Source organism: Anthonomus grandis, chromosome 1 (genome assembly GCF_022605725.1).
Source record: "Anthonomus grandis grandis chromosome 1, icAntGran1.3, whole genome shotgun sequence".
NCBI classification, from domain to species: domain Eukaryota; kingdom Metazoa; phylum Arthropoda; class Insecta; order Coleoptera; family Curculionidae; genus Anthonomus; species Anthonomus grandis.
Window position 1 is genome coordinate 28,326,880 of NC_065546.1, and position 12,605 is coordinate 28,339,484.

The following is a 12,605-nucleotide window of genomic DNA, read 5'->3' on the forward strand; positions in this document are numbered from 1 at the left end:
CGTAGTTAAATGAGTAATATGGGGACGTGCGTTGCTTTGCTGAAAAAGGACGTGTAAACGGCCCTCTAGAAAAGGCAGTAACGTGGTTTGTGGGATATCTTTAATATAATGCCTAGCAGTAGTTCCTGAAACCGTTACTCCAATAGTCCTGTGTACATGCACCTCTTATCAGCAAATCTAATTACACGCCGTTCTCCACGTTAGGGGTTACCCTTCTACGGCCAGCGTGCGTACGTAACTAGACAAAATCGTGATTCGTCACTGACGATGAGTGATTATGTCATTCTGCCTCCCAATGTTCTACCATTCTCTGCTCCAGTTCAAACGTTAACGATCCAAAGTGAGAAAAAAGTCCAAACGCTCGAATGCGGCGATAAAGTGTACGCATAGTAACTGGTCTACCTTCTTCTCCAAACTATTGGTCTGTGATCTGACGCGTAGTACCACAAAGCTCAAATAGGGTTTACCTTGATGCTCTGTGGTGCGCCTCGGTTGACCAGTGTTGACCAGTTGGCCTTCTTCATATTCCTCTACCTTCTTCTATCCATATCCGATACACACGCATTACCATAACACACAAAGGGGTGAGGTAGTTCAGGTTCAACATGACGGTGTGTCACAAGGGGAGGTCGAGCCCTGTATTCCATAACGCAAAGGTATAAACCTTTCCACGCATACTTTGTTTTAGTATATACGTTTCTGCATCTCTTATCTTTATGGTAATTACCTAAATAATTTTCGATATAAATCGTTATTATTGTATTCTCTTCTTTGTTTGTATACTTTTTGACGATGCACATCCATAAAAACTGCCATTTTTTACTAAAACACTTTGATTGCTGGTTGTCAAACACCAACTTCATTTAAACTGTAGTAAATACTACTATAACTAGTAGATACTTCCAAAGCATAGCACCTTCTTCTATGTATCGCGTACATAGTAGTATATGCTACATAGAGTAGTAAATGCTTCATTAGTGTAGTATAAACTTTAGAAATGTAGTACATACTTGAAGCATTAGCATATACATACTACTTTTTATGCATTCCACCCAATGTTAAGAAATATCTGAGATAATGGACGAGTTCTTTCAAGTTAAACTTTTTCGAAATTTGAAATTAATTCTAAAAAAGTGCAACCAACACTAGCTCAAGATTTTGCACGTAAAAAGATAGATCTACTATAGTAGGAATTACAAAATATACTGCAAGATCTTTATGATCATATGAACACGAAAAAAATCCCAAAATTAACAACGGAGTTACAAAAAGAGAAAATAAACTTGACAAGTTAAATTGACGGTGCTGAACGCTCAAGAGAATATCGGAAAAGATAAAGAAATGAAGTATGTTGAAGCAGATCCATCTTTTCCAAAGCTTCAAGATACTGCAGGGCAAGCACCGATTTACCTAGGAAAGGAAATTATAGTTAACATCGAGATGCATGGAAGTGCTGCAGATGACGACGTCGGACTTCAGTTCGCACCAGCAAAATTTTTAACATATTGGCGAAACACTGTCAAAGATTTTAAGTGAGATGAAACAAGACGGTTACAATTTTACTGCTGAATATCAGGATCAGAAAGATGCTCCTTTCAAAAATTAAGTTTGGTACGATAATCAGATTTGTGAATCTTAGTATTTGTTACAAGTTGTTTATATAGGAGGGTCAGCGACCATATACAGGGTGTCCCAGAATAAATGAGGATTTCGTTAACGGTAAGAGATATAGTTTCGGTTAAATGGGGAAAAAGTTGTGTTGTTCCAAGTCCAATCAGATGCGATATTAAGATTCATAATATCTACAGGGGTTTTCAAAATATCGGACTAAATCTAATGATTAGGTTTTTACAAAAACCTGCAATGTCTTCGCTATCTTGAATCCGATTTTAATAAAACTTAGTAGTGTTGGGTTATCTACTATGAATGATCGATTAACGTTAACGATATTTTTATAGGCATTTTCGATTTTTTGCAACCATAGTCAACTTTTTAAGTTCTTCTGCACGCCATATTGGATTTATACGTGATTAAATAGCATGTAAAAAGACCTTTTCAAGTCATTTCATTAATATGAAAATTAAATTTATAAAAATTAAAACAACAATTATTTCTAACTTACAACGATAAATGATATTAAACTAATATCATTTATCGTTGTCATCAACAATTAACCAAAATAAAATTAGTTAATAAGGTTCTCAAAAAGATCCCAATTGTTGTTAATACACAATGTACACGATTATACCTCTCAATTATAGTCAAACAAGCATTTTTGACAATTTTTCGTGGAATTTCTTGAATTGCTTGTCGAACGGCTGCTTCAACTTCTTCCACTGCATTATGATTAGTGTAATACATTTTATCTTTTAGATATCCCCATACACAGAAATCAAGGTGCTTCAAATCAGGTGAGCCGGCAGGCCATGCAAGACTTTTTTTTAAGAATTTCTTTAGTTCGCAGACAAGACTAGATGTTCTAAACTAGTTCCTAGGGACCAAAAGTATAGGAGCGAAGCGACTATTAACTGTTAAAAAATTATACAACAGTAGATTTAATAGAAGTAATGTATCTCATGAAGGTACCATAATAATATCTAATAACAAGGATTTTTCAACAATTACCGAGTTTGATACTCTAAAAAAGTATTCGAATTTTTTATCATCTATCATAATAATTATGATTATATATTGTTTGTTTTTACAGAATTCCCGACACGGACGTAAATATACTCTTTTGTTAAATGTGAGAATGATTCCTGCTGCAGCCGGCCACGAAATGCACTCAGAAAAGTTCTTCGTGAAGGATGTCCGCCAACTCCATGTCCTTTGTTGCAAACTTGTGAAGATTTAAAAACGTTGCCCGAAAAACATGAGATATGAGACTGAATTATCTGACTAACAGAATGCTTTTTTCGATATTCTGTTAGTCAGATTGTCGCTCAATATGTCATTCGATTTCAAAGACTTCTTGTGGATACTTTATGACTTCTACGGTACTTGTGTTCAGAAACGACTGACTGTTAAATAACGAGACTGGTTACGAAAAATGGTTTTATTATAAAACCTATTCTTTCAAAGCAAATTTTTTCTTCGGAAATAAAAAAAGTCACACGGTACCAAAACTGGAGGGTACGGTGCGTGTTCGAGCACTGTAGCGAATTTATTCGCCAATGGTGTTTTACAGATAGCAATATGAACAAGTGCGATGTCCTGGTGCGAAATCCATGAGTTGTTCTTCTACAACTCCAGCCAAAACTAACAAATAGTAAGTTTAGTTAAAAATCTGACTCTCTGAAACCAATTAAATCATAAGGATACCGTTAATATCGAAAAAAATCATGAAAATTGTCTTGAATTTTGATTTCCACATCCTCGCATCGTTTGCCGCTTTGTTTCAATATAGTATTGAAAAATCCAAGTTTCGTCGCAAGTAAAAATGTTTTTCATCAGTCCGGGACCTTCAAACCTTTAAGAGAATCTGAGCCGACCTGTTGACGCAAGAGCTTTTGGTCACGAGTCAAGTTTTTCGGCACTAACGTCGCACAGACCTGGTGATGTATAATTCCTCGTGTAAAATTATTCTAACCATTCCTTTATCGGCGTTTCCAGCCTCGGCAATCATCCGGATGCTCATTCGAGGATCTGTACGATCAACTTAGTTCGTTTTGGTCACGTTTTCCGGAGTTGAAATAGTGACGTAGCTTCCTAGATGCTGGCCATCTTTAATGCTTTCTTGGCCCTCACAGAAACTCTTGCAAAAACGGGCGCACGAGAATTGATGTAGGGTAGTAGGTAACTTATAGGCCTCTGGCAACAATTTATAGCACTCGGTCGTTCTCAAGTCGTTTTCTATTTAATAAGAAATTTGAGATTGATACGTTGCTCGGGTTCTTTGTCACACATAGTTTTCGGCATGTGAGAAAAAAACAGGTTTGTTTTAAACCGCTACTGCATAAATACTATCATAGTAACGAAAATGTGTTTTGGTACATGCATTGAGAAGATTTTCGATATTTCGCGGTCCCGTTATTTAATTGCCAGATTGCACATATCTCATCTCAAAAAAGCACTTAAAAATACATCCGTATGACGCACAAACAATTTTCTTTGATTCGTATCGCCGCTTAACGACCAAATGAGCTATTTTGCATTGTTAACAATGAAGAAAATCTTGAGGATGCCGAATGGCTTGAAAAAGACGATATTGAACAAACAGTTGTGACTACTACAACTTCATCGTCTGTAGCTCTTAGCGTTGATTGAGAATATTTTGTCGAGTTTATAATGTAATATTAAGTTATTACATTATAAAAGCAACCAAAAAAAAGAAAACGCTACAGTATACATGGACAAAAATTATAAACAATACATATAAAAGTAACTGACAAACGGCAGAAAATGGGTCAAGATTTTAATAGCGGTTTATATGGTGTTTTCAAATCCAAATAGCGATTAAAATCGATTTCAAGACAACTTATACAGGGTGACAATTTGAAAACGAATAGTATTTAATATTGCCTCTACCAATGATAGCGTTGATTGAGAATATACCCAAATATTCAATCAACGCTCTTAGTCTCCTAATCATGGCTCTCTAATAGGCTTTATGTAATTTTGAAATATCACTTTCTGTATGTAATTGACTCGATCACAGGTGTGAACAGGATGGTTGACTATTGCATTGGTTGACATGCACAGACTATCACAATGATGAAAATTGATTATGACTATCTAGAGTTATATTTCTTAATTTTTCATTCTTCAATAAAGAGTTATTTTAAAATATTATGTATTCATATGATTTCAAAAATTACATATTGTTGCTTTAAGCAAGTTCTCTAAGAACCTTATTAATTTGTTCGAAAACTGTAAATTTATAAAATAAATAGGGTCATTATTTGTGTAAAGATATTTGTATCCACTGAAACGAAACAATCAAACTTTAGATCGGAAACTATTACATATCCAAAAATCAACGTGTAACTTGTAGTTTTTCAAAGTTCTTAAACAATGGAAATGAACATCATTGTACTTTAAATAAATTACTTGGAAGTGCTAAATATACAAAATTATAGAAAATTCAGTGAATTTAAGTTTCTCGATAAGCCAAAATGATAAACATCGAATAAATACAGCATCCAATTTAAGAAATTTAGAAGATTTCTGCCCAAGTGGGGGTTAAAACAAAATGGAATAACCTTTACTTTGTGTTAACACATTAGTAATAAAGGGCATTTATGAGTAACTACAAGGAATACTACACGCAAAGTGTATTTGTAAATATCAACGCATCGTCCTGATCAACATAGATACTTTAGTGAAAAACAAGGATTAGATTTTGAAAGTTATTTTTTGTTTTAACTATTTTATTATAAAATCTGTTATCATGATATATTATATCAAAATAAAGAGAAGACACCTATAGTATCGAATTTTAATCACATAAGTTAATATTCAAAGAGGGTAAAGGGATCAAAAATCCTTAAAAAGTTCGTTACATATTACTTAAATGCTCCCTAGGCAATAATTCTACCACTGTTAAAATCGCTAACATGATCATAATTTTGACATTTTGGAACTCTAGGTATTTTGTTATGCTTAGCACAATTAAACGGACGAGTAATAATTAAAAATATTTGTACTAATCAGCTCTCAGAAAATGCTTTCTTCACCAAGACTAAGAGATACTTTTTTTTAGAACGATAAACCAAAATAAATATAAAACGTTGTCGTTGTTACGTTACGAGTCCTTCTGGTAGTAACAATTCTTAAGTCAGTGAGTATATTTATGTTTATTTAAAGTGTCTACGTACTTTAAGCCAAATGAACTTCCAGATACTGGCACCACCTTTTTCAGTCCTTGACCGTGGAACTTATCATTATCAAAATACCGGCCAAGACCTAATCCTCCACCTCCGGCGGCTACTGCAATAGGGATGCTACTTTTTGTACGATTTCTCTATAAAAGAAATCAAGTAAATGTAAATCAATTGATGTGCGATGTTATATGAATGATGCTGACCAAAAATAAGAAGGTACCACCTCCCCCTCCTCCACCATTGTCAATTATATCCAGGTTCAAAAGATCTCGTATCAGGACCGTTTGTGGTTTTTGTTTAGCATCTTCTGAAGTAGAACAATTATTGATTTGTCCGATAAACTAAAAAACGAAAATTTAGCAAGAAATGTATCAAGAAAATCAGATTGAAATCCTTTTAAAAATTGTGTTATTTAGAAGTATTACCTTAAGGCATGCGCTATTTCCCTCCTGTCCCACCATCAAAAATATTTCTTGACCCCTAGAAAGTTCCATCACAGCTCGGACCACTGCGCCCCTAGACGAACCCATTCCAGAACTACCTTTACCACCACTTGCACCGGCAAGTATAAATCTAAAAAGAAATAGTCTTTTCTATGTAAAGTACTTTTTTTATAATATTATCCGCTTTTCAAATGATATTTTTTATGGCTTACGTATAATGATTATCTTCAGGCACGATCCATTTCTGCACACCACTTAGCCCAGCATCATGCAATACTCTAATACTAGTGGAAGATCCATTATAAGCTTTTCTGCATTTGTCAGAGGTTGGACCATATCTTCCTGTATTATTACATGTACTGATTTTATAATCTGAAATAAATATATTTATAATAAATAGATTCGTTAAGAAAAGCTCAAAATAATTATACAAGTTTTATTTTTAAAATCATCAACAGTTTCTTTAATCGCTGCAACATCGAGCTTTGGGTTCCAGTAATTGTACCCCTGGAGCTCCTCTTCTGGGATATTAATGCCAAAACATTCGGGGCTAAGTGAGACATCATCTATAGCAATATCGCTATATCGATAGCCCTTCTTAGCTTCGAAATGCATAAAGTATCTGGAAATAAGCTCACGTTAAGTTTGCAATTTTTACGATTGTATAAATGCAATTATACCTATTGGTAATATTTGGTAAAACATAGACTTCTCTGATCCATTGATCTCCATGGTCCTCCATGTAACTCCAATAAATTTTAGTAGTTTTATTTTCTGTCGGGGTTATTTCGTTTACTTGTATTAAAAGTGCGCTTTTGTGTTTACCAGTCTTATGCAAATAAAAACGTATCTGGAATAAAAAAAAAGAGATAAACAAATCTTATATATTGCTATTGAATAGATTTTACTAACCGCGCAAGAATTAAAATATCTTGATGAAGAATTGCCATGCACTTTAGGAGGAGGGTTAAAAATAACGCTCCTCAAGACCGCTTGACTGGCAAAGGAAGATTTTTCGTTCAGCATATTAACATACAAATAATTGCCGCTAGAATTTAAAAATGTGTGATCATAATGGGGTCCTGTGAAATTGTTTGGTGTCGATCCATTATGTCTGGACCATTTCAAGACATTTTTGTCGTCCGCATTCGCCCAGCCACACCAATCGTCTTCTTCAAAAGTGCATCTTGAACCATAGGGCATCATATCTAAACAAAAGCCAAAATACAGATGTACATACGGGTTTTTTTCAATTTACGATATATGCTTACGACAATTTAAAGCTTCGTCATCGCCATGCGGGCAATCTTGATTAAAATCGCAAATGGCTGTTGAATTAACACATTCTTTAGTGCGATTACATTTGTATTGTTGTTGCGAGCAGGTTTCGTCAGTTTTAGTGAAACACTCGTATAGTTGGAGATTATCGAAAGCCACCGTGGCACCAGGTACCATTTGTTCCGCCGCCACCACCTCAACAAGAATAGTGAAATTGGTCGTGATCTTTCCCAACAGGATTTCTTCTTTTTTCCATCTGTAGGAGATAAATAGTTTTGTAATAGTTGAAATTATGGATATAAAAATGTAATTTACTCTTTATTATTATTTCCACGAAAGGACTGTACCACCCATTGGGTATGATTATTTAAAGGATGACCACGAACGTTATCGATGGTTTTATCTCCTATAACTCGGATTGTTCCATTTTCCATGTTTTCTTGATAAACGTCAAATGTTAGCTTGCATGTTGGTGTTGTGGGTCCAAATAAGGGACTAATCACGTGAAATTCTTTAGATTTGGGAGGAAGCCGGAGGATAAGGTAACTGCCTGAAATGAAACAAAATCAATCAAGTTTTATATACAATACTTTGTGTTTGAAAAGTGTGTGTTCTGAAAGATTGTTGATTTTTGTACCGTTCTAGTGAATCGTTTTATTGTCCAGTGTCGCTTGCAAAGCACTAAAGAATCTAATATACATACATATATCTTTAATAAAATGATAAGAAAACAGGGTGGCTAAACGAAAACGGGCTCATAAAGATTTTAAAAAGAAAACGCTCGGACACGTTAATTTAGATTACCAGTCTTATATACTTAGTTTTATATACTTATTTATTATACTTAATACTTAGTCTTTCGATACTCTTTACGGCTTTACCTAGTTTAAAGGATTTTACTCTAGCGGTTTTCAAACTATTGACTCTTTTTACATATAATACAATATTTTAGAAATATCAAGAAGTTATGGACAAAAGCACCAAGTCAGCAAGGGCCGGAGTGTAGTTTCCTCTAGGGAAACACACCACAGTTTTCCAAGCAGAGGTGTTTATACTTTAAGTAGCAAACAAATGGGAACCATTGGAAGGTAACGAGGGAATTTGTATATACTCTGATAATCAACCTGCCCTCAAAGCGATCCAAAAACCTAAAGCCAGCTTAGTGCTACGCCAGGAGTGCAGAGACTTATTGAAAAGACTGGCAGCACATAAGGAAATGAGACTAAGGTGGGTCCCAGGATGTCGAGGGCAATAAACGGGTTGCCAACTAGCAAGACATGGTTCCGTTATCCTCTTCGTAAGCCCCGAGCCGTCTCTCCACCTCAATAAAAAACACATTTTTCAGGAATATAATTATTTGGCCTGGAAAAAATAATGAAAAATTGGAGAAGAATTGGATACCAGATCATGACCTCTAAAGCAAGGCGATTCCTAGCAAAGAGCCGACAAGGGATTAAAGACTGTGGGAATCCTAACTGGGCATAACTGCCGAAATAGGCATCTGTTACTTTACAAGGGAGGAAACTTCATACCACATATTGGGAAGAAAATTTTTTGGAACTACCACACTCCAACGGAAAGATTTTAACTGATCTGGATTGAGGCGTAGGGCTGGGTGATTCTGAGATTGGCTAAAAGAGACTTTTAGTCCTACTTATCGAGCGTCCTTAGTCCTACTACTAGTTCATAATTGTGAATATCACTATGAGTTACAAATGACTTTTGTGATCTCTTATTATAAAAAACGTATTCCATGATGTAAACTTACGGCAAGGTTCGATATTGAGTTTTATGAATGCAGACCTGCATCCCAATATCCCAAACCCCCCACAATTCTAACAGCCTTACGCTTGAACCCAAATATTTTGGCTACAGAAGCTGTTCCACCTAAAGTTAAAATCCCAAGTGAAACATGCCATAGTAAGCATTAAGCATACTTTGAGATATATAGTCATATAGGTTTCTAAGCAAAAATACACTGCTTCTCAGATAAATCTATCTTCTTTTCCAGATAGATTATCTGTCTATCCCAAGTCAGTTTTGGTTCCAGATATAATCCCAGAAACTTTACCCCAGACGGGTCACTAAAATCTCGAGGATCTCATCTGATTAAAAATATGAATAATAATACAATTTAATACGCATTTTTTTGCTTCTAGGTTAGTCGGGGAGTCCGAGGAGAGTCCCCACAGCGGGAGGATATGGACGGATCCAAATTTTCTGTTTAAAAAGGCCACACATGGTGTTAAAGCCATTCAGTAATTTTTAGTTTAAATTATTCCTACCACCTTGGTCAATCCTTGGCATGATGACAGCCCTGCTCATACTTGTTTCAAATATCCACCACCCTGAGCCTTGTCCAGTGAAGTCCACATTGATACATAATTACGGATCCGTAGGGACCATGTGATTGCTATCAGCCAATAAGAGATCCAAAAGGTTTCACATGGTCCCTACGTAAAGGAAAATAAGGATAGAAGTTGGTTAATTCGAACTTTTTTGGTCCGTTGCATTATTTGTTATTTTTGAGTTTTACCATTATATATATATATATATATATATATATATATAGATATATATATATATATATATATATATGTTTATATATATATATATATATATATATATATATATATATATATAGATATATATATATATATATATATGTTACCACATAATTTTTACAGTCAGAACCCCTTAACAGTCAAGACATAGAAATACTTGAAAGCAATTGTGGGAGGTCAAAACTGTAAACACCAAAAACTCGAGTAAGAATACGTAATTTTACGGATAGGCTTGACAGCCTCACGTATCCGTAGTTACATACCAATGTGGATTTAGGCTGAGGCTGAGCCATTTATCGGATTAGTTATTATGTAAGCGCGACTAAGTGTGTGATGGTACAGCCGTGTTTTTTTTTTGAGAGGGAATTATTCCGTCAAATGAGAAGATTCATTTTTTTATTTATTTTTTATTTGTTTTGTTAGTATTTACATAAAAATATCCTATATTTAACATGATCTTTGCTTTGTTGGGGTTGCTGAATCGTTAATGTTAGAGTTATATCGATATTTCTACAATTTATTTAGTTTTTCTCTAAATCATTCTTCGCGGCTTTCTTATCGCGTCACAATAAGACAACCTTATTTTTTGAGCGAGAAGAGTCGCACGCATCCCTAGTACAGTAATAACCACTAGTAACCACTGACCAAACAAGTCGCTCTCAATATAAATACACAAGAGCCAATTCCTAAGATTATAAGTGCCGGCACCAAACCCAATAACCCTTTGAAGGAAGAACAATCTTAAACTAAAAACAACAGAAACGACAGCAAGGTAGGCCTAAATTTATTTTAAGGTTATCTTAGCTACCAGTTTAAATTTTACATTTTATGCCTCTATTAATTTAAACAAAGAAATACAGTCCACTTTTTACATTTCTCCTACAGACACTTTTTTGTATTTTACCTTTTTGCCCGATATATTCATATATTTTTGGTTAATTCATTATCAGTTTGACTGTTTTTTTTAGTAAACAAGATTTTCTGTATTTTTATGTCACTAATAGAGTCATATCTGCTCTAGAACCTGAAAAATGGAATGGACGACCCAATTTGTGTTTTACCTAATAAAATCTTGCCATATCCGAAAGCACCCGAAAAGAAATCTACTTCGGCTAGAGGTCCTGTTTAAAAAACACTAATATTGCTTCAGAAACACCTAAACCAGACGGGATCGCGCAAATTAATGAGCAGGTAAAAAAGCCTAAAATTTATATAAAAGAAGACAAAGCAAGTAAAAAATGGTTTTCGATTCGTCCTCGTCAAGAGGCGAAGAACTATTAAGATTCTTTCTCTGAGTTTGACCTAGAGATAGATGAAAAGTCCATAAACATTAAGCATTTTGGGCATTTCTAATTTGCAAAGCTTATGGCAAAAAGTCTGTTAGACAATTCGCAGCTCGGATACGTATTTCCAAAACCTAATATTGAACAACGTCAACAAGTTTTCCTCGATTGTGATTGTTCAATTATAAATCTAGTTGGTTACAACGGTCTCAAAATTAACTAATACAAAAAACAATAGTATAAGAAGTTTTACCATTACACTCCTAAATATATTCATTGCAAAGCCGCTAAATCTAATAGACTTAACACATAATTTAGAAGTTAGTATTTTTTTTATTCAATCGAAATGTTAAATAAATACTTAATAAAAACAATTATATATTATGGGATAAATGAAAGTCAATATGCATTTTAAAATAATTTGATATTATCCAAAGTTTTTAAAGCTCTGAAACATAGAAAACATTTTTTTATAGGGAAACAATTTATATTTATATTATTTTATTTATACATTTTCCGAAAAAAATATAAGTAGATAATTTAATTTACCTTTATTATACTTTTTTCAAGTAAAAATTTGAAAAAAGTGTAACATTTGGTAAAAACACGGAAGCCTCACATTCTTTACCCTTCGTTTTAGTAGACTGCCGTCTTTGTTCTTCTTGGTTAATTTTGTTAAAATTGGTGTGATGATATGCATACCTCTTTCGAAATAAAAGCCTTTTTTTGTAAATTTGGTAAAGTTTGTTTAACTACCCACTGTGTTTTTGTCAATGCCGAAAAGGTTTTAATCCGTTTATTACACTTAGTATTGGAAGTTGAGTCAGCATCTTTTTTTCCCGGCAGTTTTAAGCGTTAATAAACAGCTTAATTTAAGGTTATGTTATGAGTGTATATGTAGCTTTGGTGTTGCAGTTGCGGATTAGATTTAGCGGATTTGCGCTGTACTCAAATATATTTAGAATTGACCAATCACAATCGAGGAAAACTTGCTGGCGTTGAACAATATTAGGTTTTGGAAATAAGCAGCCCTGATAGTAGTATTAGTTGATGGAGGACACAATGTGAAGAAGAAACGCAGGTAGATCTCCCAATAAATTTAAATATTCTGGAGAGCCTATATGTTTAGCTCCATATAATCAAATCAAAAGCGTTTTATTACTATTTAAAAATATACAAAAGCATGCTTTTAAGGTTGAATATAAGTTGAATTTT

At 34.2% G+C, this 12,605-nt stretch overlaps 1 protein-coding gene across 2 annotated transcripts in view; it reads right to left on the reverse strand.

Moving 5' to 3' along the window:
* Positions 1-12,605, reverse strand: part of LOC126736608 (tyrosine-protein kinase receptor) — a 43,758-nt gene that overhangs the window by 14,269 nt on the left and 16,884 nt on the right. For both annotated transcript variants that reach the window (XM_050441055.1, XM_050441050.1), the window contains exons 5-13: positions 7,859-8,093; positions 7,537-7,799; positions 7,178-7,473; positions 6,946-7,115; positions 6,697-6,887; positions 6,478-6,637; positions 6,248-6,395; positions 6,026-6,163; positions 5,817-5,962 (exon numbers count right to left, since the gene is read on the reverse strand). In XM_050441055.1, coding sequence (XP_050297012.1) covers positions 5,817-5,962; positions 6,026-6,163; positions 6,248-6,395; positions 6,478-6,637; positions 6,697-6,887; positions 6,946-7,115; positions 7,178-7,473; positions 7,537-7,799; positions 7,859-8,093 — 1,747 coding nt within the window. The remainder of the gene's footprint in view (positions 1-5,816; positions 5,963-6,025; positions 6,164-6,247; positions 6,396-6,477; positions 6,638-6,696; positions 6,888-6,945; positions 7,116-7,177; positions 7,474-7,536; positions 7,800-7,858; positions 8,094-12,605) is intronic.